At 44.3% G+C, this 27,497-nt stretch overlaps 1 protein-coding gene across 2 annotated transcripts; it reads right to left on the reverse strand.

Moving 5' to 3' along the window:
* On the reverse strand, window positions 1–19,505 carry chrnb3a (cholinergic receptor nicotinic beta 3 subunit a). Of its 2 annotated transcripts, none has more exons than XM_072463194.1 (8): window positions 19,442–19,505; window positions 10,295–10,449; window positions 4,538–4,582; window positions 3,552–3,661; window positions 2,962–3,475; window positions 1,540–1,730; window positions 1,243–1,402; window positions 1–499 (listed from the first exon to the last, which is right to left on the reverse strand). In XM_072463194.1, exons 1-8 carry the CDS (start codon window positions 19,500–19,502, stop codon window positions 365–367), a joined length of 1,371 nt encoding a protein of 456 aa, XP_072319295.1. In that variant the 5' UTR covers window positions 19,503–19,505; the 3' UTR covers window positions 1–364. The 2 variants fall into 2 exon arrangements, with proteins under 2 accessions (XP_072319295.1, XP_072319294.1); XM_072463193.1 differs by having other exon boundaries at window positions 1,195–1,402.
* Window positions 19,506–27,497: the final 7,992 nt, after the last annotated feature.

Consider the following 27,497-nt stretch of genomic DNA (forward strand, 5'->3'; position numbering starts at 1 on the left):
TTTCAAGATCTGTAAACCTTTTATTTACATGACATCTTTGTAGAACATAGCTTATAGGATACAATGGTGCAAGTTACCTACAAATAATGAATAGTTCATGAAGACAGGTTGTGCATGGTGTTGCATTAATAATAATAATACCCCCAACATAATCAAATCAAACCAGCTACTTCATCGTGCTTATTGCTTTGACTCATTTGCATCTGTCAAGATAGAGTTGAATTAGTGTCCTGCAGTCAGTCCAATTTGTAAGCCACACTGTACAGAGGTAAAGAATTGTACTACAGTATTCATATGTTCAGTTTGAACGTAGCAGTGAGCTTTATTTATAAATCATAGGTGTAGTTGAGTTGGGAGGTGTTATTCATGGTGGTGTGCTGAAGAACAGATAAAGAGCTGGGGTGAAGATGAGAACGGTTCCCAGGATGGAGACAGTGAGGAAGGCCCAAAGGAAGATGCGGTCCAACACCTGGGCAACAAACTTCCAGTCCTGTACCACCTATATGTGAGCAAACAGAAGGGAAATGTCAGAAAAACAAGAGTAAAGGAATGCAGATGTGAAAGTTTATAGCTTCATTGAGATATTTAGAACAAAACAATCCATAAGCCCATTAAGACACTGTGTTTTCTCTTGGAACAGCATTTGTTGCAACACATTGGGGTCACAGTTATTAGATCAATGTTTCTCAAACTTTTCACACCTAAGATATTATCTGGCATTTTGAGCGCAAACAGCTCTAATCCTCGACTATTCCTGTTCTAATTTAGGGCTAAACATGGTCTAACATTAGACTAAAACAGGTATAAAATGTGATTTAACAAGGGATAAGATCAAAATTATGATTCAAAATCATGATTAAAACAAAGGAGGACAAAAAATGCATAGTTTTGTCTAAGAAAATAAATACATTTTTATTAACCTTTATTAAACTTTTAAAACATCTACATCTAACTCTGTGATGCAACATGTAAAACACTGTTCAAGTAGTTGCAATAATGTAATCCTATTGTAGTAGTAATTAGGAAAAAAAAAGATGTATAGATTTACCTCTTCTAACAAAAAAAAAACATTACCCAGGAAGGCAGTTGAGGCATATCTGCCATTAATACTAATCTATGGATATTTTGGACAAAAATTTGCAGTTCAAAAATGCAACAACTTATTGTAGTAAACAAAAATCCAATATCAAGCACCTCTCTGATAAAATGCTCCTTCTTGATATGACGACTGATGTAGCGTACTGAGTTAGTGGCCTTCTCCAGCATCGTCAGCCAGTCATCTTCCTCCTTGGCTCCAATGGTGCATTTCTGCTGCCCGCCGCTGTGTCCCGGGACGCCCCTCCTCCCCCCCTTGCGAGGCTTTGGCTCTGGGCTGCGTAGCTCAATGTCAAGGTAATGATATCTGCAAGAGAGTCAAGTGTTTTGCAAAATAAACATAACACAATAGTAACTCAGAAAACAGTTTAATAAGTGAATGAGCGAGGTGTTGAGAATATTCCACAACCAATGATGTTGCAGGAATAAAAAAAACAAAGTTACCTGTCAGTGTGTCCTCTCATACAGAGGAGGCGAGGCAGTCTCTGCAGGAACAGGCTCTTTACCCAGGGGGCCATGGGGTGGTAGGTGGTGGAGGAGCGGTGGTGCACATTGATGACGAACACAGTGACGATTATGGAGAAGGTGACGAAGATCATGATGAAGAGCAGGTATTCTCCGATAAGAGGTATCACCTGAAAGGCAAAAGACCAAATTGTGCGCGTAACTCATTGAGAAAGTAGCGATATTTGGTCATATATATTTATATTTTATATTGCTTTGTTTTGTTTTAGATTTTACTTTAACGTTTACTTTAATCAGCAATGTAGACTACAGATGGCCCAAGATCTCATGTCACAAAATCTTACACGTTCAAAATGCCATAAGATGTCTTGTCCCATTACTTGTATTTGCCTGGAAAGATCCTTAATGGCATTAAAGTTGTCTATCTCCTTAGAGATTAGCAAGTGATTAACATGGAGTTACATGTCTTAAGATGACTTTGAGCAACAAAAACACCTGTCGTTGAATAAATGCAAGATTGTTGACTTGCCATAATGTCAAAACATTCTGGGCAAAAAAAAATACTATCTCCACGGGAAAAGCAGTGTAACCTCCTCCAGTAAATTATGTAGTGTACCATATTTAGATAAGGTAAAATAAAACAAATGTCAAGTTTGTTTCTTGTCCTGCTGTCATGGACCCAATTGTATCATGTCTTACCTCATCTTGTGGGCAATAACCAACACTCAGCCATACAAATAGCATTACTGTTTTCAGAACCATGGACAGCATCAGGTGCTGCAATTTTGCATTAAATTTAGCTACGTAAGCTGTAAAGTACTAACTATTATAAGTCTTGGTATGTGATTCAACACTGACATATAGAATGAGTACATAAAAACATATTAATGCATCATCAAAGTGCAGAGGCCATTTAATACATCATAGTTAAGGAAATGTAACTTTTTATGATTTCCAACACAAACATTATAAACAACTATGTCCTTCAAACATATATTATTTTGATCACCATTTCTGAAGTAGAACTATTAGTATTAGTAGTAGATACAATATATAGACTTAAATAATTAGATAGCAGGCAAGGCAATTGATCTATTAATTATGGGCCATGCTATTAACACTGCAGGTAATAAATTGTGGTGCTCTAATGATTTTTATCAAACCAATTAAGATTTAAATTAAGATCACATAGTAGTGTTAACATTACTGTGATTATGCTGCCTCATCGTATCTGCATAGCTTTGAAGGTTAAGGAATCATTTCTTCTATACATCTCATCCTTCTTGTTACTTTCTGACACAAATTGTATTCATTGAAGTGTTTTGCTGCTGCTTAAAGCTACAGACCCTGTACTTGTTTCTCCAAATATTTCCCCCTTTGCAACATTTACTTACTACCAACCTTTGAAGACGAAGGTATGATTTCTTCTATCACCAGGAGGAACACAGTTAGCGACACCAGCACAGACGTGGACAGGGACAGTTTCTCGCCTTCGTCCGATGGCAGATAAAACACGAGCACCGTCAAGAAGGACAATCCTAAACATGGAATTATCAGAAACAAAGTGTAGAAGAGTGGCAGCCTTTTGAGGTAGAAAGAATACGTGACAAAGGGGTACCAGTATACCCCATCCCGCCTACTCCCCTTTGATCCAGTGGCGTTCAGTATCTCCCACTCGCCATTGTCAAAGAAGTCTTTACGGTCGACATAGTGATCCACCAAAACCAGGTCCACCATGTTGCCGTCATAAGTCCAAGAGCCAAACTTCATGGGGCAGTTTTGTCGATCAAAAGGAAAAAAGGTGACATCCATGGTGCAGGAAGACTTGTAACTGGCGGGTGGCGTCCAAGTGATAGTCCCATCCCAGCGGACTATGGCTTTGGTCATGAGGGAGCCTTCAAAACGCCCGTCAGCACTGGTACAGATTAGAGGTTAACATTATAAGTTATTCAGGCTCACGAAGAATCAGAGAAAACAAAAGTGTGGCTTACTTCTCATAGAGGACAATGTCTGGGAGCCATATGGTTTCAGATGGAACACGGATAGAGGTAATACCACCATACTCGTCTGGGTTCCACTTAAGTTTTACATCAATCCATTCCTGTTCAAAATAATACATAGAAATAGAGTAAAAGCTTAATATTAACCCATGAGAAGATTATTCTCTTTTACACCCTGTTCTTGTCTGTAGCAGGAATGAAGTAGATAATGAAAAGTATCTTATATTTCAAAAAAATCTAATAAAAATGACATTTTTGTAGTGTGATGGATCCAGGCACATTTTAGTTTTAGTTTAACAATTGAACTAAAACTAAAATGTGAACAGATCAAATACAGAAACTTATTCATTAAACTTTATTGAATAGGTTTTTAGAGAAAAATGTGGACTAGGGAGCTCGTGCAACAAAATCTTAAGCGTATGTTTTCTACCAGTGTGGTAAAATCTTACATCTGGCAGCAGAACTGTATGACACTCATAAAACGTATTTATTGTAAAAATAATTCATAAATACATTTTATGAAAAAGAAAAATATAAACAGCATTGATTCATTTAAAGGTGCGCTATGTAACATTTACGGAGAAGGCTACGCCATCTACTTGTATCCAATATTATTATTTTCCCTGGAATGACCCATAGTATTTAAGTTATATATCTCCATTGAGCCAGGCAGGTTGCATACTCCTCCAGAAAGTTACATAGTGCACCTTTAATATAACTTATGTCCAATTCTAGTCTCGTGCCACTTTTGTGGGCATCATCTCGTGTCTCATGTTGTGGAATTCATGTTACACCCTTAATGTGGACTGAAGTCAGAAATAATCAAACAAACGCGCCATGGACAGTGCAAGGTGCAGCAGCATTTTACAGTGCATCTTTTTGCAAACAGTTTCAGGTATTGGAATGTGATTTACTTTTAGAATGAGTACACAAAAGCATTTGAATGTATTAAAAAGGGCAGAGTCTTTTTGATTTACCTGAAAGAGCCAGACATTAGTGGTCATCAACTGGTTCTTCTCATCCTGCAAAAAGGTAGACATTTTGTTACAGTAAGCTTGCTGTGCAGTGAAGAGGCTAATAAGGAGGTGAGCGCCTGGAAATGAAATATTTTTAATGAGATAAAATGAAAAAGGCTAGTTGGAAAAGAAGTCTCTTTTTTAACAGGGCTGATTACCTCTCTGGACACCAGTAAAGCAGCAAACTGGAACAGCCCAGGGTTAAGTGCTTTGCTTCAGGCAGACATTCACAAAAAAATTAATGAGAAGGAAACTTGGATTATTTTGTACTGTCCCAAAAGCTCACTAATATGTTCAACCCCATGAGGTGCATTCTTAAGAACTGAAAAATAAATTACCGGTAATCCAAGTAAAGACAGAAGTAGATCTTAAATCTTTTATGAAGTGAAGGTTCTCCTTGAACCGACACCTTAACGTGGTGGAGGGGTTTGAGTGCCCGAATGATCCCGGGAGCTATGTTGTCGGGGGCTTCATGCCCCTGGTAGGGTCTCCCAAGGCAAACAGGTCCTAGGTGACGGGTCAGACAAAGATCGTTTCAGAAGCCTCTTATGACGACTACAAGAACAAGGCAGTTTACGTCGCCCGGATCGGCGTCACCGCGACCCCATCCTGGAGCCAGGCCTGGGATGGGTGCTCCATGGCGAGCGCCTGGTGGCCGGGTCTTACCCCACGGGGCCCGGCCGGGCACAGCTCGAAAGAGCGACGTGGGGCCGCCCTCCCGTGGGCCCACCACCCGCAGGAGGATCCATAAGGGGCCGGTGCAGAGAGATCTGGGCGGCAGTCGACGGCAGGGGCCTCGGCGACCAGATATCCAGACACAGACTAACTCTGGGGACATGGAATGTCACCTCGCTGGGGGGGAAAGAGCCTGAGCTTGTGCGGGAGGTTGAGCGATACCGACTAGATATAGTCGGCCTCACCTCCACGCACAGTTGGGCTCTGGAACCCATCTCCTCGAGAGGGGCTGGACGCTCCACTTCTCTGGTGTTGCCCGCGGGGAGAGGCGGCGGGCTGGTGTGGGCTTGCTTATAGCCCCTCGCCACGTGTTGGAGTTTACCCCAGTGAACGAGAGGGTGGGGGACAGGTCTCTCACTGTTGTGGCGGTCTACGGGCCGAACAGCAGTGCAGAGTACCCGGCCTTCTTGGAGTCCTTGGGAGGGGTACTGGACAGTGCACCGACCGGGGACTCGGTTGTTCTACTGGGGGACTTCAACGCCCACGTGGGCAATGACAGTGACACCTGGAGAGGGGTGATCGGGAAGAACGGCTTCCCCGATCTGAACCCGAGCGGTGTTCAGTTATTGGACTTCTGTGCTAGCCACGGATTGTCCATAACGAACACCATGTTCAAGCACAAGGGTGTCCATCAGTGCACATGGCACCAGGACACCCTAGGCCGGAGTTCAATGATCGACTTTGTTGTCGTGTCATCTGACCTCCGGCCGCGTGTCTTGGGACACTCGGGTGAAGAGAGGGGCAGAGTTGTCAACCGATCACCACCTGGTGGTGAGTTGGATCCGCTGGCGGAGGAGGAAGCCGGACAGACTTGGCAGACCCAAGCGCATTGTGAGGGTCTGTTGGGAACGTCTTGTGGAGCCCTCTGTCAGTAGGGTATTCAACTTGCACCTCCGGGAGAGCTTCTCCCATGTCCCGGGGGAGGTTGGGGACATTGAGTCCGAGTGGACCATGTTCTCCGCCTCCATTGTTGATGCGGCTGCTCGGAGTTGTGGTCGCAAGGTCTCCGGTGCCTGTCGTGGCGGCAACCCCCGAACCCGGTGGTGGACACCGGAAGTAAGGGATGCCGTCAGACTGAAGAAGGAGGCCTATCAGGCCACTCTGGCTTGTAGGTCTCCGGAGGTCATCGACGGGTATCGGCAGGCCAAGCGAGCCGCGGCCCGTGCTGTCGCAGAGGCAAAAACCCGGGCCTGGGAGGAGTTCGGGGAGGCCATGGAGGAGGACTATCGGTCGGCACCAAAGAAATTCTGGCAAACCGTCCGGCGCCTCAGGAGGGGGAAGCAGTGTCTCACCAACACCGTTTACGGTGCGGGTGGAGGCCTGCTGACCTCGACTGGGGATGTCGTCGGACGGTGGAAGGAATACTTTGAGGACCTCCTTAATCCCTCAGTCACGTCTTCCGAAGAGGAAGTAGAGACCGGGGATTCGGAGGCTGGCTCATCCATCACCCAAGCTGAAGTCACTGAGGTTGTTCGCAAACTCCTCGGTGGCAGGGCTCCGGGGGTGGATGAGATCCGCCCTGAGTACCTAAAGTATCTGGATGTTGTAGGACTGTCTTGGTTGACACGTCTCTGCAACATCGCGTAGCGTTCGGGGACCGTGCCTCTGGACTGGCAGACCGGGGTGGTGGTCCCTCTGTTCAAGAAGGGGGACCGGAGGGTGTGTTCCAACTACAGAGGGATCACACTCCTCAGCCTCCCGGGTCTATTCCAAGGTACTGGAGAGGAGAATCCGACCGATAGTCGAACCTCGGATTCAGGAGGAGCAGAGTGGTTTTCGTCCCGGTCGTGGAACACTGGACCAGCTCTATACCCTCCATCGGGTGCTCGAGGGCTCATGGGAGTTTGCCCAACCAGTCCACATGTGCTTTGTGGATCTGGAGAAGGCTTTCGACCGTGTCCCTCGGGGTGTCCTTTGGGGGGTGCTCCGGGAGTACGGGGTCCGGGGCCCTTTGCTCAGGGCTGTGCGGTCCCTGTATGACCGGAGCAGGAGCTGTGTTCGCATTGCCAGCAGTAAGTCAGACCTGTTCCCAGTGCATGTTGGACTCCGCCAGGGCTGCCCTTTGTCACCGGTTCTGTTCATAATTTTTATGAACAGAATTTCTAGGTGCAGTCAGGGGTCGGAGGGTGTCCGGTTTGGGGACCACAGGATCTCATCTCTGCTGTTTGCAGACGATGTTGTCCTGATGGCTCCATCAAACCCGGACCTGCAACATGCACTGGGACTGTGTGAAGCGGCTGGGATGAGAATCACCTCCAAATCTGAGGCCATGGTTCTCGACCGGAAAAAGGTGGCTTGCCCTCTCCAGGTGGGTGGGGTGTCCTTTCCCCAAGTGGAGGAGTTCAAGTATCTCGGGGTCTTGTTCACGAGTGAGGGAAGGATGGAGCGTGAGATCGACAGGCGGATCGGTGCAGCGGCTGCAGTGATGCAGTCGCTGCATCGGACCGTTGTGGTAAAGAGGGAGCTGAGCCGAAAGGCAAAGCTCTCTATTTACCGGTCGGTCTACGTTCCTACCCTCACCTATGGTCATGAGCTTTGGGTAGTGACCGAAAGAACAAGATCGCGGATACAAGCGGTCGAAATGAGTTTCCTCCGCCGTGTGGCTGGGCGCTCCCTTAGAGATAAGGTGAGGAGCTCGGCCACACGGGGGGAGCTCGGAGTAGAGCCGCTGCTCCTCCACGTCGAGAGGAGCCAGCTGAGGTGGCTCGGGCATCTGTTTCGGATGCCTCCTGGGCGCCTCCCTCGGGAGGTGTTTCAGGCATGTCCCACCGGGAAGAGGCCCCGGGGAAGACCCAGGACACGCTGGAGAGACTATGTCTCTCGGCTGGCCTGGGAACGCCTCGGGATCCCCCCGGAGGAGTTAGAGGAAGTGTCTGGGGAGAAGGAAGTCTGGGTGTCCCTGCTCAGACTGCTGCCCCCGCGACCCGGCCCAGGATAAGCGGCAGAAAATGGATGGATGGATGGAAGTTTGATCAAGGGTTTTCTTAACTGTTAATTTCATTGAATCATCGTGCAACTTGATTTTGTTAGACTGTACTGTACTGTAGACTGACTGTTAGACACTGTAAAAGCAATGTTTATGGCTTCAGCACCATGGACAGTGTCAGTGGGTTCCTCAGAGGCAGTGAAAATGGCATATTTCTAAGGTAAATTTATTGATCACGATTAATGTTCAAACAAAAAACATGTTTACACACATAACTTACACAACCTCATATCGGTTCCTTTTTGGTCAATATGACTTGTCCATATATCTTATTATTTTTGTTGTACACATACAGAATTTCACAACTAAAACACACTCTAATTGCAATGGCCATTCCCACTATAGTCAGTTGGGCTGCTTTTATCGCCACTTCACTGACCAGTTCACCATGTTCTCCACAAGATGGCGCCTCACTAAATGTTATGTTTAATCCAATACAGACTTAAAATGCTGATGTAGTCAGATTGTGACCTTTAGTGTGATTGAGAGTATGGCCTGTGAGTGAGAGAGTAAATAATAAATGTGCAATGGTTCCTCTCTAGGCGATGGCCTCATTACTTCCAGCACAGATGACTTCAGGTCTGCCTTTCACCTCTCCTCCTCTCTGCTCCTCTGTTCTGCCTGGTCCTCTCTGCGTCTGTAAATCCCTGAGCTTTTCACCCTTCTTGTCTTTTTCCTCACATCTGTGTCTTCAGTGGAGACTTGTGAATGTTCTACTTTTGCAGACTTTCTCTTAACGCTACAGTTCCTTTTTTCTTGATGTTTCCAAGCACAGGTCATCCTACGGAAATAGTACAATGCAAGCAAGCAAGCAAGCAAACAAACAAACAAACAAACAAACAAACAAACACTATTCCACATGTTATTTTATAATCAGCTGTTTTGCATTTATATCATTACAAATATTAAAGGACTTTAGCCATGAAGCGCTACAGAATAATACATTTTTATAATAACTTTTAGTGTATGGGATAACATCTGGCATAAAAAGTGGGGTTAAACAATAGAGTTATTTGTAGTAATGACCACACTTTTTGGTTATGGCTCATTAACAGTTATAAGGATGATTTTTAATATGCATTGTCCATTTATTAAATAATTAAACACAAATTCATAAGCCATGTAAAAATGTTAGTAACATCGTAAATATTTATTAACATATGACTAATGCTTATTAACATCTCATAATCAATAGTTTACTAAGGTAAAGTTCTAAAGCCTTAACTATATACCCAATTGTTCATCTTTTTATGTTGCACCGGATCACCAAAGCAAGTTCCTATGTTTGTGAATTATGTTCATTGACAATGGCAATAAACCTTTTCTGATTCTTATTTATTGAACTGTATATATTAAATGTATGTATGGTTTCCAAACAGCGGCTGCCATATATTGCCACACTTTTATTGCATCCTTCATATTGTTTATAATATGAGTAATCATACGACTTGCCTTCGCTCCTCTCGTGTTCCAAGAACAATCCACAGAAGGCACAGGCAGGATTTTATTAAGTGCCTTGAATAAGATAAAACACATTTCTGCAGAAGGCATCCTCAACATGTGAAGTAGACTGGCTCCACGTGCAGACTCACCCAGACACAGGGAGAGACATGCAAACCTGACAGAAAGGCCCGGTCGGGAGTTGAAGCTGCGAGCTTCTGACTGTGAGGTGAGAGTGCTAGTCACTCTGCTGCTTTGCACCATTTGCAGTTTTTACACTAAAAACAATCTATATAAAGTATCAAATGCAGAGACAAACAAGTACCATGTATTGTGTTCAGTTTGTTCCAATTAGAAAGGATCATTTTCTGTTGTGGACCCGAATAACAAAGCAATATGGCCTTAGCATATCTCAAATGGAAAGTGTTTTTTACTATAAATAGCTACGGATGTCTCAAAACTCAACAATAAAACCTTTTTCTTCATGGCAATTCATTTACCCACCAAAGAGTCTAATTATTAGATAGGTATCCTGAATTTAAAAGTAATATACTCACCACGTCAACGAGCTGAGAGATCTTGAGGCCAAAACGGACAGTGATGGTGTCATTTGCGTGATGGACCGGGCGAACCCACTTCTGGTATCCCCGAAACAGATTCCTCAACAGAGAATCCTCCAACTCTGCCAGGGATACAAAGGACTCATCTGGTGCTGCAAGACACAGAGTGAGACATTATGAAGGTGCATAAAGGAAAATGGTTTGGATTTCTCCTTATCAAGATGTCATCAAGTGCAAGAGCAGGTTAAGTTAAAGGTGTTCTTTAATTGCTCCTCTTTCTATGCCAATAACATTTATATTATGATCCATGATATGCTATGTTAATTCATCTATTTTTAAAACAGATCAATACTGATGGAAATAATCAGGCCAGACTGAGTTTAAAACTAGTTTGCAGCAGGTTCTTGTTACAATTCAACAGTTCACTGATGATGATGATGAGGTCAAATCTGTATGCCTTTAAATATATATATATATATATTTGGCGCTGGTTCTCCTCAATTTAAAGAGGACAACATTAACATTCCAGAGTCTGGTGTAGCTGCAGAAAAAGGATCAAAGGTGTTAAAGACTTGTTCCGGGAGCAGCAGTGTGCTTGTTCTAGTGTTTCGCATCTGTATGCTGTGGGCACCAAGGCCGTCAGTGCTGGGGAAACAGTTTTTTTTCTGAAAATAAAAGCTGATGGAAATGCTCTTTATATTTCTAAAATGTCAGTGCCTTACATCTGGACAGCACTGTACAGTAGTGAACCCAGCCAGAGAATCTACAAGGCATTTTATGTCATCTGAGTTTGTTAATGTCACATTGGCCAGTTTTCAATCCAGACTTTCCCATATTTAGAACCAGTTTCATGCCAAAGAAGATCTAGAGGTCCCTTGTGGGTTTCCCTGCGCCATTTAAATGATGGATCACATGCAAAGAATCAATATTCCTCTAGAATTTTTATGTGATTAAATATAATCCAAACCTTAGCATGGGGTAATAATAATAATAATAATAATAATAATAATAATAATAATAATAATAATAATAATAATAATAATACAGAACAGATAAAGCAACACCTCTGGATCCTTGCTCAAGATCTAGAAAAGGGTTTTGAATTAGTTCATAAATTACCCTTGATTTATGCTTGGGCCAAAGCAATTTGCTTCTGTTATAAAAGCCAATGTAACCTTTCCCTCTTCTTGCAAGCAGAAGGCGCATATACATTATTCAAGCCTCTATATTGTTTGACATGTTTGAGCACACGCAGTCCCAGTGACGCACACACACAACGCCACTCTTCTGATGAGTCTGTGAAGCAAACTGAGGGTAAAAATAAGTGCGGCATCAATCCCACCCACATATGCCTCTCCCGGTGCAGGGCAGGACTGACAGCTGCCCGGGCCCAGTGAGCGCCTCTGGATCCCACAGGCCCGAGCGCTGATCAGGCTGACATGATGCTCTCAGACGGGACGGACACGAGACTCAGAGTGCGGTGTTCATTCAAGCGACAGGCACAAGAGTGAGTTAGAGTGACACTGAGCACTCCACTTCTCTGTGTTTGTCATTAGCACGCTGTGAGAAATAATTACTTGATTGTGGTGACGTAATGTGTTAAAATGTCCTGCAAGTCATTTTGAAAATGTCTCCAGGTTTGGAATATGTATTTATTTATACACGAAGCAGAACACCACTTTGTATTCCAAATGGACTAACCTATTTAAGAACCAAGGCTGAACTAGAATAATCTCACATGCTGTGTTACTTTGGTTGGTGAGAGAGTGGTTTTCATTAGCCACTGCTCAACCTCTACAGACTCACTTATTTATTTATTTTTTGTACTAAGTAATTTAACTGGGTCACATGAAGTGAAGTTTAACAACACAGTATATAATCTGACTCACTAAGCATATCTTAACTAGTGGTGGGCAATATTGACGGAAATCTCTTTTTTAGTCAGACAATATTATGTCAATCCAATGTTAAAACATGTCTTAAAATATGTATGTAAAATTAATCACAAACATTTTTGTAGCATTTATTACTATAAATTATATACTCAATAGTCAAATTTAGCATATCTTCAATACAACATTCACAACATTTCGGACCTGCAATACACCACAAGGAGCTACAAATCTGCTGTCGACCTGGTATTTAATTAACCATTTATGTCCTTTTGTCAAAGCCACTTTGACCAAAATTCTTCACACTTCAGATTCAAGGACAATGTGTTTATTTACTGCCCATACACTACACCATCTGAGAGCTCTAATCAGTTTTCACTCAGCTTCAAGAGATTTTTGTTGTCCCCAGGCAAGAGTATTTTGGAAATCATTTAAGTAGCACCACCAGGAGAGACTCAGGATGGAACATGGAACAAGATGTGTAAGAACATTGTTGTAAATATTCTTTGGCACTCAGATCCTGGTAAAAGACATACGCAATGATGAGCTGCAAAGATAGATAAAGGCTGAGGAGGAAGCAGGGCGAGGTGTGAGCAATGATTGGATGATGTTCATGAAGCCACAGGAGTCTGCCCAACTCTAAACCATGTTAAGCTTCATCAGTTGTAAGGAAAGGCCGGAGAAGGTTATATACCATCAGTACAGGACACAAACATGAACACAGTGTGATAGTATTGTTCATGTATTATAACTTTTGATGGAGCAGCACAATTATTCCTTTCTTGCCTCAGTTTAGCAACAGTTTAACAGTTTAAATTTCGCATGGATTCGCAGGTGTCAATGTTGTTTCTCAGTCCTCAGTTTTTGTTTGTTTCTTACTCTTTTATTCCCTCATAAGCCTCCATGTTTGTTTTGACGCAAACAGACCACTCATTTCTCTGCCTTTCAATCTGCCAATCATCTAAACTCCAGGAAAGAAGAAACAATCCCAGATTATACGTCTTGGTAACGTATTTGAAAAGCTTGCAGTGTTATCAGACCAGGGAAGCATTCCTGTGCAATCTCTTTATTATTCTGTGCGAAATATAGTTTGGTCCCATAACATCTGATGCCTAATCTGACTATGTCCAAAACTAGGCTCAAAACATTTCTGTTTAACTCTACATATGACTGAAAGGATTGTATCTACATCGTTTTACAAATTCATTTTGTACTGATTATTTATGTTTGTATCGATTTATTAGTTTATCTTGTGATTTAAATTAGTATTTTTTGTTCTGTGAAGCAATTTAAATTACTTTGTGTACAAATTGTGCTGCTCATATAAACTTGCCTTGCTTTGAACAATTAATTTACAACCTATTGTTGTAATAGCATTCATGGTAAAAGAACCAAATATTGATACCAAATATTTTGTTTTCTTATAAAAATCACATAACTTCACAGTGAGCTTCAAGCAGCCAAAAACATTAGTGCAGTAGTAAATTCTTGGCAAGGACTTTTTGAGTAATCTGAATGAAGGCACCGGGCCAAGCCAAGTTCTAGTAATCATCCAGCTCTCAGTGGTGCAGTAGATGCATGGAGAGGACTGATAAGAGGCGGGAGCAAGGACAAAGTGACCCACAGCTAGTCCCTCCAGAGGGCGGACAGAGGCAGGAGTGAGGCAGGACTAAGGCAGGAGTGTGGCAGGAGTGAGGCAGAAGTGAGGCATGACAGAGGCAGGACTAAGGCATGACAGAGGCAGGAGTGTGGCAGGACTGAGGCAGGAGCGAGGCAGGACTGAGGCAGGACTGAGGCATGACAGAGGCAGGAGTGTGGCAGGACTGAGGCAGGAGCGAGGCAGGACTGAGGCAGGACTGAGGCATGACAGAGGCAGGAGTGTGGCAGGACTGAGGCAGGAGCGAGGCAGGACTGAGGCAGGACTGAGGCATGACAGAGGCAGGAGTGTGGCAGGACTGAGGCAGGAGCGAGGCAGGACTGAGGCAGGACTGAGGCATGACAGAGGCAGGAGTGTGGCAGGACTGAGGCAGGACTGAGGCAGGAGTGAGGCATGACAGAGGCAGGAGTGTGGCAGGACTGAGGCAGGAGCGAGGCAGGACTGAGGCAGGACTGAGGCATGACAGAGGCAGGAGTGAGGCATGACAGAGGCAGGACTGAGGCATGACAGAGGCAGGAGTGTGGCAGGACTGAGGCAGGAGTGTGGCATGACAGAGGCAGGAGTGTGGCAGGACTGAGGCAGGACTGAGGCAGGACTGAGGCAGGACTGAGGCAGGACTGAGGCAGGAGTGAGACAGGAGTGAGGCAGGAGTGTGGCATGACAGAGACAGGAGTGTGGCAGGACTGAGGCAGGACTGAGGCAGGAGTGAGGCATGACAGAGGCAGGAATGAGGCATGACAGAGGCAGGAATGAGGCATGACAGAGGCAGGAGTGAGGCAGGAGTGAGACAGGAGTGAGGCAGGAGTGTGGCATGACAGAGGCAGGAGTGTGGCAGGACTGAGGCAGGACTGAGGCATGACAGAGGCAGGACTGAGGCAGGACTGAGGCAGGACTGAGGCAGGACTGAGGCAGGACTGAGGCAGGAGTGAGACAGGAGTGAGGCAGGAGTGTGGCATGACAGAGGCAGGAGTGTGGCAGGACTGAGGCAGGACTGAGGCAGGACTGAGGCAGGACTGAGGCAGGACTGAGGCAGGACTGAGGCAGGAGTGAGACAGGAGTGAGGCAGGAGTGTGGCATGACAGAGACAGGAGTGTGGCAGGAGTGAGGCAGGAGTGAGACAGGAGTGTGGCATGACAGAGACAGGAGTGTGGCAGGAGTGAGGCAGGAGTGTGGCAGGAGTGAGGCATGACAGAGGCAGGAGTGTGGCAGGAGTGAGGCATGACAGAGGCAGGAGTGTGGCAGGAGTGAGGCATGACAGAGGCAGGAGTGAGACAGGAGTGTGGCAGGAGTGTGGCAGGACTGAGGCAGGAGTAAGGTAGGACTGAGGCATGACAGAGACAGGACTGAGGCAGGAGTGAGGCAGGAGTGAGACAGGAGTGAGGCATGACAGAGACAGGACTGAGGCAGGAGTGAGGTAGGACTGAGGCATGACAGAGACAGGACTGAGGCAGGAGTGAGGCAGGACTGAGGCAGGAGTAAGGTAGGACTGAGGCATGACAGAGACAGGACTGAGGCAGGAGTGAGGCAGGAGTGAGACAGGAGTGAGGCATGACAGAGACAGGACTGAGGCAGGAGTGTGGCAGGAGTGAGGCAGGAGTGAGACAGGAGTGTGGCATGACAGAGACAGGACTGAGGCAGGAGTGTGGCAGGAGTGAGGCAGGAGTGAGACAGGAGTGTGGCATGACAGAGACAGGAGTGTGGCAGGAGTGTGGCAGGACTGAGGCAGGAGTGAGGCATGACAGAGACAGGAGTGTGGCAGGAGTGTGGCAGGACTGAGGCAGGAGTAAGGTAGGACTGAGGCATGACAGAGACAGGACTGAGGCAGGAGTGAGGCAGGAGTGAGACAGGAGTGAGACAGGAGTGAGGCACATAATGCCCACAAAACAAGCTTCGAATATAGAAAACAAAAACAAAATACAAATTGAAATAAAAAGATGGATATCAATAAATACATCTTTAATGAGAGTTTGCAAATGCAATCATTGATGCAACATCTGCAATTTCCAAATCAGTTCGTCAAATTAAAGGACAAATAATGTAAGAATAAAGGGCCCATATCATGCAAAATCTACTTTTCAGAACTCTTAACCTTCTTACAGTGCTATTGGTAGCTCGTATTTGATTGAGTCCTGCAGTCTTTAGCTATCCTTCCCCTCAGATGAGCCAACGAACGGGGCTATGGGAGATATTTTATAACTATTATATTATGGATGTTGCGCAACACTTATTATGATCAAATATGTCCTTAGGGTAGACTATGAAACGGGAAAAATAGCATGATATGGGATCGTAAAACACTGTGTTATAAAGAATTACTACTGACCTGTGCCAAAAGGTGATGTAAACTGCAGTAACCTAGAAAGAACATCTAAATCCCTCAATTAAAACGAGGGAAGGATCAAAACTTTGATTCCGTCTTCTATAAAGTTTCCTATTCCATTACGTAAAAAGCTGTAACACTGATTTCTTCTCATTGCATCAGGCCCTTATTTGGTAAAAATCTAACGCCCTTATTTTGTAACAATGTAACATGGCAACGCATCTTCCCTCAAATCTCATCAAGATTCTCAACAGGAAGCAGCTTTGACCACATGACGCTCATCTATGAAGCCACAGATCAGAGACACAGGGATGCACGACACACGGCTACATGTATGTGGCGGAACGCTGAGGGAATTAGGAACCGTTCAAGCGAGAACCTAACGACTTTGACTTGTACCTTGTGAATTTTTTAACAGACAGCATTGGCTGGTAGTTCACAGCATGAACACTGAGAAATTCTACTACATATATAAACCGGTAGAGACAAATACAAGAGTAAAGAATCAAAATATTAGATTGCCATTTTCACCGTTTCGTTTTATTATCAATTAATATCTGATTTTCAATACTTTTGACAATCCCGCTGTAAAATAACTCCTAAATATAACAATGCTTGGGCTTAGGGTTGTAAAAATAAATAAATAAAAAGAATTGATAAAAATTAATAAAAATCTGATTATTAATTCATTCATTTTCTACCACTTGTTCCCATTCGGGGTCGCGGGTGACTGGAGCATGTCCCAGTGACTTTGGGCCTTAGGCAGGGCACACCTTGTACCAGGGCCAGCTCGTCGCAGGGTTAAAAAAAAAAAAAAGACAAATTATGACCATTTGTGAACAGTGTTAGAATGATTTTTGAACTTACTCAAAACTATAGCAGAAGACCACCAAGTTGAATGGGAAAGTACTATTATTTTGTGTTGAGAATGTCGTAAACCTGTGTACGATTTGTGTTTCTACTTGGGCCTCTCTTTTTGAGGATAAAAAAAAATCACAAAACTTGATATGTCACTATTTCTTCATTTAGGTGAAGAAGTTCAAGTGAGATGTAACGGTAACACTAGAAAGGATGCACGAATTAGCCTTAAAAACGTGAAGGTGAAATGGAGAATATAGATTTACCTGAGCAGCCTGATGGCCTGGGGGATGGGGACGCTTTCTGCCGGGGAAATTATAATACAATACAATGTGACTCTGTGTGTGCATGTGATGGTGGGCAGTGCATATGTGGTCTATAGCATGAGACAAACAGTGCCGCTGATTGATACTGACGTAAGGGTGACCCAGCATCCAACCACAGCCCTGCCTCCTCCTCCCCCCATCGTCTGCAGCCTCCCCACGGGTAACGCAGGGGTTTCATCATCTCAACGCTGCCTCCATCTGTTAGTTATGGAGCCAAAGCAGGATGTGCCACTGCGAGGGGTCGGGCCATAAAAGGAGATAATTGTGCCATATGGATGTCACCATTTTAATGTTCACGCTACGGTTGTTGTGAGAATAAACATTGCAATTTCGGCATTATTCACCATTATTCTCCATTATTCTCCATTATTCACCATTATTCTCCATTATTCACCATTACTGAGATCATGTCCAAACAACAGTGACATTTTTCATTTTCTTTCATTTCCATTGTCTAACATGTCACTGTGCCTACATTTTGAGACCAGCTTTATGAATTTTTACTTTTAGGTTCTTATGTTTATATTGTGACCTGAATAATCATAATAATCGACTATTCCTATCATTTTTACGTCCCTACTATCTTTCTACACTTCTCTATTGAACAACGTTGTGTTTAATTAGCCCTTCTTTGTGTAATCTTGTCTATTTAGTCAGAAACACGGTTAGGTTGGATTAGGCAAAAGAAGGAAAAAGTACAGTACATTCTGCCAGTTGATACTACCCTACAGTAAAGCCATGATGATGCATTTTAAAGGTATTTGTTTTCAGGACATAGCCCATGATTCACCTCTACACATTGATTTGTGTGTGTGTGTGTGTGTGTGTGTGTGTGTGTGTGTGTGTGTGTGTGTGTGTGTGAGTGTGTGTGTGTGTGTGTGTGTGTTGTGACTATGGGCCTGGAGGATGTTTAGAGTCACTTTGTGTCTTGTGTAATTAAATTGTAAAGGGCTCTGGTCAAAGAAAATGGGCCACAGGACGCTGATAACCTAGACTCTCTAGCCACTGTGTTTTGTAAAGACAAATTCGTAGTTTAAACAGCAGCTTCTAATAATGCATCTACTTTCTAAAGCTTAACTACATTTTTAATTAGTTAGGTAAGCTGTATTTGAACATACTTATGAAATGAAATACATGTTGGTAAATGTTGCTTAATCGGTTGGTCTTTTATTGATCAATGATTATTTCATAGTTTGATTTTCTAGCTTTCTGTTGGTTGAAGCTCTGCGAAGCGACTGCTGTTCTTTTTGGCTCTGCTCTTGAGTGATTGATATTGTATATATTAGACATTTAGTTGTGTACAGTCTTGGTTGCTTGAAATGTTATTTGGCAGCTGTCACCGGATGAGCGCCCAAGGACAAAATGTTTGTTTATCAAATTATGAAGGGCATGTTATTCAAAATGTTGGACATAACAATATGGAGAAAATACACATCCGCGACATTTATGCGATCCATCTTTTCTACAAGGTTTCTTCAGCTTGAATTGATTTATGATCCTGTGGAAGCCAATGTCCCAGAGTTAAAGCAAAGATTTACACCACCACAACAGTCCAGAACTCTATAAAAATAGGCTGTATCACCAAATCCCACTCAGTCTAACACATGGACTAAATAAAGCAAATGTATAATGGACAGGCTCATGCAATAAAAGTACTTTTCTGCCCATTGGGTTTTTATCTACCTTAAGGTTTCAACGTTAAAGGCTCCATGTAGTGCAAAGCGGGTTCCCGTCTCTAGGGGGCGCGCTGCCACCACTCGTAAATAAATCATGAACCTCACACCTGACCCCACCGTTTGTCCTCTTGTCTCGACCCAAACTAAAGTATTAATACGGCATTATAACAACACACGCGCGCATTTGCACCCCGCCCCCTCTCTGCGTCACAACATCCACGTTAATTAAACTAATGAGGCGATAATGTAATAACATCTGCCGCGTTCTGATCGCGTAACATGCATTTCGCGCTGTCGCCGGTGCATCTTTCCTCACTTTCCCCGCTCTTTCCTCTCTCCTGCGGGTTAAACAGTTCTCACAGTTGGCCACTATCAAAAGTTTAGTGCATCAAACATCTCCGCGGTGCGCACTTACCTTCTGTCGTCGCATCTCCGCGCACAAAACACAAGAGCAACACTGCAACCGTACACTTCATGCTTCTTCTCTTCGACAACGTCCACACACGCGCGGCGCACCCCGATCACAACCGTGTCAACCGTGCACACGTCCCGTCCGGAGCATCCTCGCGCGGAGCCGCCGGAGAGCTGCTGAAAAAAGGGGACACGCGCTTGTGTTGGCTGTGCGCAGTCTGCCCGTCCCACACTGTGCAGCCGCCCGAGCACAAGCCTGTGATGTGTGAGCTTTTCCCTTTCTCCTCCTTTTCTGTCGCTTCACCCCTGCAGGCTCCGGAGCGCGTGTCCCGGCGCATGCAAGGACTGAGGAGGGACAGGGGGGGACAGGGAGGGGGACAGAGCGTGACCCGTGACTGGATGAAGACACATTGTAGTTGTATTGATGATGGCTTTAGACTTCACACGTTGCCATTTATTGGGATACATGATTGCGTTACTAATTATATTGAGAAGATGGAACGAAATATTCAGATTACACTTGTTTTTAACCAATTCCATGTGTTTGTTTCTTCAGTGTCCTGGATATTGCTTTATATTGAGAAGATGGAAAGAAAAATTCAGATTACATGTGTTCTTAGCCAATGCCATGTGTTTGTTTCTCCAGTGTCCTGGATATTGCTGGTATCTGAGGAGTTGTTGTGTTTTGTTGGTTTGTTTTGTTGATTCTGTTGGCCATTTTCCTCCTGCTCCCATTGACAGCAGCCTTTGGCTTTGTATCTCCAGGGAAAGTTTGCACACTCAATTTTAGACCCCAGCCCAGGCCGCCCATGACAGAGGGTGCGCCATCCGGAGAGGAAAGCTACAAAGATATGTAAAACAAAAATTGTATGATAAAATAAGGCTAAAATGTTTACTGAAGACATATTCTGCGTTTGTCTGCTATCATAATTACAATAGAATCTGGCACCCATGGATCATTATTTTTTATCTTTTGGACATTTTTAATTGCAGCACTGATCTAAAACAACTTATTCTAGTTCGCTGACTTGTCCGCTCGCCTCAACTTGACCCTGCAGTGGGTGGAAATGTGCCGATGGGCAGGCCTGGTTTTTACTCTGTTACACTCAGGGATGTCATCAGGCACTTTGGTTTCTGATAAATGGCTTAAGCTCATCTTTCAGGAAGCAGTGATCTATGATTTTCTCCTCAGAAAACCATCACGCTGTTTTATATGCAGTGAGGCCACGCATTATCGTAAATCTGCAGAGTGCAATTTGATGCCTGATTCATTCGGCTCCACAGAGACACATCTGCACGCGACGTAATGTCATCATGTCACGCCATGTGTACTTTAGCCTGTCGTGATGGAAAATGGGTGTGCCAGGGAGTTCACTTGCGACAAATCTATGCTTATTATATCAAACACACAGTGCAAATGAACACAGTGTTAAATGCAGGCTTTTGGCACGGGTCAGTTTTCCATTATATTTTTTGCAGCAATGACGGTGTGTTGAGGAACAATACAAAAATACTTCTGTGAAATAGTTGCCAACATTTAGTAAAATAATAATAATTTATGGTATGAGCTTGTCAGTGTATTTTGTGGTATGATTCTGCAAACTCAAGCTGACAATTTTAAAATATAAAGCAAAACAATTGACAGAATTAGAGGTTGGATATCTGACTCATTCATTTTCTACCGCTTGTTCCCTTTAGGGGTCGCGGGTGACTGGAGTCTATCCCTGTGACTATGGGCCTTAGGTGGGGTAACTTGTCGCAGGGCCAACACAGAGACAGACACACAGACAACCATTCACTCTCACATTCATTCACTGGAACCAATTTAGAGGTGCCAATTTTACCTAACACATGCATGTCTTTGGACGGTGGGAGGAGCCGGAGAACCCGGACAGAACCCACGGTAACACGGGGAGAACGTGCAAACTCCACCCAGAGAGATCATGTGATGTTGGTCTGGCCCAGGAATCGAACCCATGATTTCCTTCTTGGGAGGCAAGAGCGCTAACCGCATAATATACCCGGAAGAGCCTTAAGCATCACTATGTTGCTGATCCATAATGATATTTTCTATTTTTATACAGATTGATATCAGTCTGGTCACTGCATTCATCTCTCTGAGTTCAGATAAGCGTGACTGACAGGTAGATTAGCCAATCAGGAACACACAAGGTCCATACTATCAAAACAAACATGGCTTGCTGCTTGGCCTGTTTACAAGGAAACAGAAAGGAAGAAGTATTACATGCAACTGAAAAAACATTGTGAATTTAGGCAGAATCAATTAGCTAATCTGAGCTAAGATTAATTTGATTTATTTGTGAATGATAGTTCACCAATGACCACCATTGTTTCATATTTGACAGTGAAATAAACAAATCTGATTGCACAGTTCTGTTTGAGTTTGATTTGAGGTGTGATGGAGTGAGCGGTGACCAGATTCAGGAGGAGAGGTTCATGAGGTGAAGCAGGTTGGCCTGGGATCCAGAATACACACTGTATTATGGATCCCAGGCCAACCTGCTTCACCTCATCATCTAAAATAAATCTTTTCTAAAGCTGTGCACTTAAGGGTTTAAATGCATAGATGCATTTAAAAACCTTCCTCCTTCTGTCTTTAGAAAATTGTGTTATGCAAATTCGGATTCAGGAGGAGCAGAGTGGTTTTAGTCCCGGTCGTGGAACACTTGACCAGCTCTATACCCTCCATCGGGTGCTCAAGGGTTCATGGGAGTTTGCCCAACCAGTCCACATGTGCTTTGCTCATGTCCCTCGGGGTGTCCTTTGGGGGGTGCTCCGGGAGTACGGGGTCCGGGGCCCTTTGCTCAGGGCTGTCCGGTCCCTGTATGACCGGAGCAGGAGCTGTGTTCGCATTGCCGGCAGTAAGTCAGACCTGTTCCCAGTGCATGTTGGACTCCGCCAGGGCTGCCCTTTGTCACCGGTTCTGTTCATAATTTTTATGGACAGAATTTCTAGGCGCAGTCAGGGGTCGGAGGGTGTCCGGTTTGGGGACCACAGGATCTCATCTCTGCTGTTTGCAGACGATGTTGTCCTGATGGCTCCATCAAACCCGGACCTGTAGCATGCACTGGGACGGTTTGCAGCCGAGTGTGAAGCGGCTGGGATGAGAATCAGCACCTCCAAATCCGAGGCCATGGTTCTCGACCGGAAAAAGGTGGCTTGCCCTCTCCAGGTGGGTGGGGTGTCCTTTCCCCAAGTGGAGGAGTTCAAGTATCTCGGGGTCTTGTTCACGAGTGAGGGAAGGATGGAGCGTGAGATCGACAGGCGGATCGGTTTAGCGGCTGCAGTGATGCAGTCGTGCAGTCGCTGCATCGGACTGTTGTGGTAAAGAGGGAGCTGAGCCGAAAGGCAAAGCTCTCTATTTACCGGTCGGTCTACGTTCCTACCCTCACCTATGGTCATGAGCTTTGGGTAGTGACCGAAAGAACAAGATCGCGGATACAAGCGGTTGAAATGAGTTTCCTCCGCCGTGTGGCTGGGCGCTCCCTTAGAGATAAGGTGAGGAGCTCGGCCACACGAGGGAGCTCGGAGTAGAGCCGCTGCTCCTCCACGTCGAGAGGAGCCAGCTGAGGTGGCTCGGGCATCTGTTCCGGATGCCTCCTGGGCGCCTCCCTCGGGAGGTGTTTCAGGCATGTCCCACCGGGAAGAGGCCCCGGGGAAGACCCAGGACACGCTGGAGAGACTATGTCTCTCGGCTGGCCTGGGAACGCCTCGGGATCCCCCCGGAGGAGTTAGAGGAAGTGTCTGGGGAGAAGGAAGTCTGGGAGTCCCTGCTCAGACTGCTGCCCCCGCGACCCGGCCCCGGATAAGCGGCAGAAAATGGATGGATGGAAATTCAGTTAAACATAATATATATAATATAATAATATGTAATAGATATTATTAAAATTATTATATTATATTATTTAAACTCAAATAAATACATACATTTTATATAGGGTTTTTTGTTGCTCAAAAATGTGGTTTAACTCATAACATGCATGTGCTATTTTCTGTATTCCACAAACCTTGTTTGGCCCAAGGGTGTTGCTCTTCAACCATTAACGCAACACAATTGAGGCAATACTGCAATTAGTTTACTTTATTGCAATTGCAATACCATTCCCCTTCCACTGATGAAGGTGGAGAGGAAAGATGAGCTCCTACTCCAGTCCGATCCATACAATTATCTGCAGTAGTCAATGTCAATATCAGAGTTTTCCCATCGTGTTTGAAAACGGAAAATGAAGCTGTCCAGTTTTTTGTGCTGGACATGATGAAGCTATATAGTCCTTTAAGTATTTGATTCCACGTTTACTCCAGGGAACAGACTGAGGTGGGGATGATTTATGGCGATTCAGGCGGCTGACAGCGAGGCCATCGCAGAGCCCACACATTCATTTGCTTTGTGTCATTTATTCAGGCAATCAAATGAATAGTTTGACTTGTAAACAAATCACGGCTTAGCTTCAACAGGAGATGGACTACGGATGCCCTTCTTCCTGATTAGGTTTTGAAGGACAGGCCTCTGAATCACAGTGCACCCACACAGAGGTATAGTCCCAACACAAACCTATGCAGATAAACAATCTGGCATGCGCAAATATGAAACATATGTTATCTTTGGTTTCTCATTAGTTTAACTAATTACCTGTTCCTCGCTGTGCAGTTTCCGGAATGTGCACTTGAGAATCATGGCTTATCTAAACGCAAGACGTAAAGACAAGGCAAGGCAAGTTTATTTGTAGAGCACATTTCATACACAAGGCAATTCAAAGTGCTTCACACAGCAGGAAAAATGCTTTCAAATCACAAAGAAATTACAGAAACAGAAATACAATAAAATTAACTAAATTAAAAATTATCAATCCAACTGATTGTCTAAACTAATAAAATCACAAACAAAAGAGAAGAGTGCAAAGAAAAAATCCTTTCAGTCATATGCGCAGCTAAACAAAACTGTTTTTAGCTTAGATTTGAACATTGTCAGAGTAGAAGCCTGTCTCACATCTTCAGGAAGACTGTTCCAGATTTTAGCTGCATAAAACTGAAACGCAGATTCCCCATGTTTTGTCCTGACTCTGGGCACCAGCAGGAGGCCGGTCCCTGAGGTCCTCAGAGTCCGAGATGGTTCATATGGCACTAACATATCCAAGATGTACTTTGGTGCTAGGCCATGGAGAGACTTGTACACAAGCAGAGCTGCTTTAAAGTCTATTCTCTGAGCCACAGGGAGCAGTGCAGAGACCTGAGAACAGGACTAATGTGATCATACTTCCTGGTTCTAGTCAGGACCCGAGCAGCAGCGTTCTGGATGTACTGCAGCTGTTTTACAGCTCGTTTGGAGAGGCCAGTGAGCAGGCCGTTACAGTAGTCTAATCTACTGGAGACAAACGCATGGATAAGTCTCTCTAAATCTGGTTTTGACACTATATTTTTGATTTTGGCAATGTTTTTTAGATGGTTAAAAGCTGCTGATGTTATTGATTTGACGTGGCTATTAAAGTTCAAGTCTGAGTCCATTATTACCCCCAGATTTCTAATTTGGTTTGTAGGTTTTAGAGCGAGACTCTGGAGGTGACCGCTAACACTTTCTCTTTGTTTCTGTGGGCCAAAAACGATTATTTCAGTCTTGTCTGAGTTCAGCTGGAGAAAGTTGTTTTGCATCCACAAACTGATCTGTTGGATGCAGTGACAGAGTGAATCTACTGGTCCATAGTCACCTGCCGATAGTGAAACATAGATCATAAGGCGCTGGTACAGCTGGCAGCCCGGTGTAAACGCTCTCTCTTCTTTCTCACACTTATTGTGCTTTATCTCCTATATTTTGTAAATATAGTTAGTATATTTTTTTCTATTTTACTGTACGATAGGGACACGCGCTGGAATAGTTTTTTAATTCAACTGTTTTTGACTTTTTTCGGCTGGATTTGAGCGTTTTTCGTTGCGTTCGTTGTGTTGTTGTGACGTGAGCTAGCTCCGAGCGAGCCCACCAGCCCCCCCCCCGCGCCCTCCGGCCGCGCTAAAGTACAGCGTGTCGTCGGTACACGTTTATGTACACGTTTATATGAAAGAGGAACTTCACGAACGATCGGGACACGCACTGGAATCGCTTTAAATTAACTTGTTTTGACTTTATTCGGCTGGATTGAGTGTTTTCGTCGTGTCGTTGCGATGTGTCTTGGCTCTGAGTCCCCCGGCTCCGGCCCCGCCCCCCGGCTCCGGCCCCGCCCCCCGGCCGGTGCCGTACCGCGTTTCCACAAAGGAGGAACTGATGAAACTGCGGAGAACAGTCGTCTTACCCGGAGATCGTCACGTTATCCCGTCGCAATACTGACCTAACCTAATACTGATGTGCAATTCTGTCGTATGTGCAATTACTGTGAAATTCATGTGCAATCTATGTTCTGTCGTGACACATATTCATGTGCAATTATTGTCGGGATCACATGCAATGGTATTTATTTATTCATTTGTCTATGGGAGTTTTTATTTATTTATAGGAGATCTTCTACTGAAAGTGTTTTTCAGACTTCCTATAAGTGATCTGTTCTTCTGTATCTACCTCTGTATCTACCTGCGTTGCACCAATGAAATTTCCCCATGTGGGACAATAAAGGAATATCTTATCTTATCTGAGTGTCATCTGCATAGTTGTGATAGGACACATTTTCACTGCGTATCAACTGACCTAACGGCAGCATGTAGAGGTTGAACAGAAGGGGACCCAGGACTGACCCTTGGGGCACTCCACAGGTCAGGGTCATGTGGTCTGAGACACAGCTACCAATTTCAACAAAGTACTTCCTGTCTCCCAGATAGGACCTTAACCAGTTTAGGGCAGTGCCAGTGATGCCCACCCAGTCCTCTAGTCTCTGTAAGAGGATTCCATGATCGACAGTGTCAAAAGCAGCACTCAGATCTAACAGAATTAAGACTGAGGCTTTGCCCGTGTCAGTGTTCAGGCGGATGTCATTTGTCACCTTGACAAGAGCAGTCTCAGTGCTGTGATGAGGTCTAAAACCTGACTGAAAAACATCAAATGAGTTGTTTATTAAGAGGAAATCTGTGAGCTGTTGGTAAACAACCTTTTCAAGGACTTTGCCCCAAAATGGCAGATTAGAGATGGGCCGGTAATTACTCAGTACTGCGGCATCAAGACTGCTCTTCTTTAGGAGAGGCTTTATGACCGCAGTTTTCAAAGACATTGGGAATGTTCCAGATTGAAGCGACATGTTAACTATGTGAGTGAATGGTGCTAACAAACTGTTCAGCACAGACTTTAGAAATCTGGTGGGTAACACATCGAGGCAGCATGTAGATGAACTCAGACTGGTTATGATCTCATGGACAGTTTTGTCAGTTACTGGTGCAAAGTGAGTTAGCTCTAAGTGTCTTGGTGGTTTTAGGGTAATTTTTTGCAGTGTGGGATTTATAGCATTTTTAATGCCCTGAACTTTGTCATTAAAGAATAATGCAAACTCATTACACTTGGATGTGGAAATGAGTTCTAACGGCAGCTGAGCTGGAGGGTTTGTTAATCTGTTTACTGTGGCAAACAGGACACGCGAGTTGTTACTGCAGCTTCCAATAATTTCAGAAAAATATCTTTCCCTAGTTCTACGTAAGATTAGGTTGTACATGTTCAGCTTCTCTTTGTAAATCTCTTTTTGAACCTGGAGCTTTGACTTGCGCCATTTCCGTTCGGCCCTGCGGCACTCCCTTTTCTGTGCCCTGACCGAATCATCATTTCTCCACGGCGCCTTCTGCTTATTTTTAACCATTTTAGCCTTTATAGGGACGATGGTGTCCAGAACATTCAAAACACTAGATGTAACAGAGTTCAACAAATCATTTACATTAGAACATGAGACATTTTCAAAGTTTATCATTTCCATAAACAGTGCACCTGTGCCATCACTTATGTGTCTCCTCTGAACAACTGCAGGACCAACCGGTGGTTTGGGAGAAACAGACAGGTCAAAGAAGACACAGAAATGATCAGACAGAGCAACATCGATCACATTAACATTTGAAATATTTACCCCCTTTGTAATTAT

The sequence above is a fragment of the Eucyclogobius newberryi genome, unplaced genomic scaffold (assembly GCF_026437365.1).
Source record: "Eucyclogobius newberryi isolate DKJ021-1_F unplaced genomic scaffold, fEucNew1.0.hap1 SCAF_4, whole genome shotgun sequence".
Lineage (NCBI taxonomy): Eukaryota > Metazoa > Chordata > Actinopteri > Gobiiformes > Gobiidae > Eucyclogobius > Eucyclogobius newberryi.